Genomic DNA, 1,905 nt, shown 5'->3' with positions numbered 1-1,905 from the left:
GTGGCTGTAGCGTGCCTGATTCCTGGTGCTTGTTTCTGCTGCTGTCCCCTCCCCTGGTGCTGCGTCGCACTGCCTGTCAGAGTGGTGAAACCCCCTCAGCCTGCCTGTGCTTTCGTCCCTGCAGTGTGCAAGTATGTGGCAGTGGAGCTGAAATCTGCTTTTGAGGAGACCGGCAAGACCAAGGAGGTGATTGACACCAAGTACGGCTTCCTGGATGGGAAGGGCTCTGCCGTCAAGTACACGCAGTCGTAAGTGAGAGGGACGGGTGGTCTCCTGCTGCCAGCACTGCCTGCAGTCTGCAGAGCCGGGGGCTTCGTGAGCCTGCAGGCAGGCTGCGCTGCGCACAGCCCCTCTGAGAAAACTAAACTGCAGTGGGGCTGGAGGGGTGGGTGGGGCAGCTGGGGGGTGCTCCTTCTGCCTCGGAGAGCCTGGGAGCTGCAGAGCACTCCCCCATTGCACCGGATGGGCTGAGGGTCGCCCGGTGCCCTGGCTGTTCTTGGGGAGGCAGTGCCAAGCCCGAGGCCTCCCTCCTCTACGTGCAGGGACATCCGGTTAATCGAGGTGACAGAGAACATCTGCAAGCGGCTGTTGGATTACAACCTGCACAAGGAGAGGAGCGGCAGTAACAGATTTGCGAAGGTGAGGGCTGCCCTCCAGTCCCCTGCTCCCAAGCGTCCCTCGCCCACCCCTGCACTGCCAGGGCGCTGAACCAGGGTTCACTCTTCCCATCCCCTGGATCCCCTGCCAGCACCCAGCATGAGAGGCCGCGCTGCCCCCCAAGTCAGGTGTGTTGTGCTGTCCTTGGTGGGGTGGGCAGGCTCTTGCCTGCACAGAGGGAGCCAGGGGCTGTCTTGCCTAGCCCATGTGTCTTCCTCTTGGTTTTGGGAGCGGGTTTTCAGAGGGGGCCTCGCTGCCACTTGAACTCTGTCGTGGTAATGCTGATGCCCCAGGGACCCTGATTTTGGCTGGCTTGCACGTACCTGCATCCCTGGGCAGGGTCATGTGGCCGGCGCTGGGAAGGGAGAGCGGGAGCCCGGCGGGAAGAGCACTGCTTCACTGGGCGGCCCTGCTCCCCCAGGGCATGTCGGAGACGTTCGAGACGCTGCACAACCTGGTGCACAAGGGTGTCAAGGTGGTGATGGACATACCCTATGAGCTGTGGAATGAGACCTCCGCTGAGGTGGCTGACCTCAAAAAGCAGGTACCCAGCCTGGTGGGATTGGCCCTTGGTGGCTGCCATGACCTCAAGGGGGGAGAGGGTCTGGGGGTACTCTGCTGGGAACAAGGGTGTCAGCGGGACCTGCTGCCTGGTCCTGGTCCTGGTCCTGCGCCTGCCCCGGTGGCGCGTGGCTGGAGCTAGGCTCTCCTCTCCACGCTAGTGTGACGTGCTGGTGGAGGAGTATGAAGATGTGATTGAGGACTGGTACAGGCACCACCAGACAGAGGATCTCTCCCAGTTTCTCTGCGCTGATCATGTGCTAAAAGGGAAGGACACAAGTAAGTCCTGGCCGCTGCTGGGGGCAGCGCAGGCGTGCTAGGGAGGGTGGGGGAGCCCCTCCAGGGCCCCGGGAGCCCTGCTTCTCCCTCAGGGACCCCTCTGCCTCTCCTCCCCAGGCTGCCTGGCAGAGAAGTGGACTGGCAAGAAGGGTGACTTGGCAAGCAGGGGGGAGAAGCAGAGCAAGAAAAAGAGCGGGAAGAAGAAGAAGAAGGGCCAGAAGGATGAGGGGGAGGGAGCTGCCAGCCTCCTGGCCGCAGGGGAGGCCCTGGAGGAGAGCGGGGTCCAGGAGGAGGCTCCGCTCACCCACAGCCCGGTGGATGAGCTGTAGGCACACAGTCCCCCCGGCTCCCGGGGCCGCCTGCGCTGGGGTCTCGCCCCAAGGAAAAGGGACTGCCGTCGCGGCATGA

The 1,905-nt window shown here is 63.4% G+C and overlaps 1 protein-coding gene across 1 annotated transcript in view; it reads left to right on the top strand.

Moving 5' to 3' along the window:
- The window catches only part of CNPY3 (canopy FGF signaling regulator 3), a 2,397-nt gene extending 498 nt beyond the window's left edge, over nucleotides 1–1,899 (top strand). Inside the window, exons 2-6 of the mRNA XM_035897076.1 lie at nucleotides 125–248; nucleotides 543–639; nucleotides 1,079–1,201; nucleotides 1,380–1,497; nucleotides 1,615–1,899. Coding sequence (XP_035752969.1) covers nucleotides 125–248; nucleotides 543–639; nucleotides 1,079–1,201; nucleotides 1,380–1,497; nucleotides 1,615–1,826 — 674 coding nt within the window. The 3' untranslated portion in view covers nucleotides 1,827–1,899. The remainder of the gene's footprint in view (nucleotides 1–124; nucleotides 249–542; nucleotides 640–1,078; nucleotides 1,202–1,379; nucleotides 1,498–1,614) is intronic.
- The last annotated feature ends 6 nt before the right edge of the window (nucleotides 1,900–1,905 follow it).

This window comes from Egretta garzetta, unplaced genomic scaffold (assembly GCF_000687185.1).
Source record: "Egretta garzetta isolate BGI_Z169 unplaced genomic scaffold, ASM68718v1 scaffold17, whole genome shotgun sequence".
NCBI lineage: Eukaryota > Metazoa > Chordata > Aves > Pelecaniformes > Ardeidae > Egretta > Egretta garzetta.
This window is presented reverse-complemented; position numbering and strand designations above follow the sequence as displayed.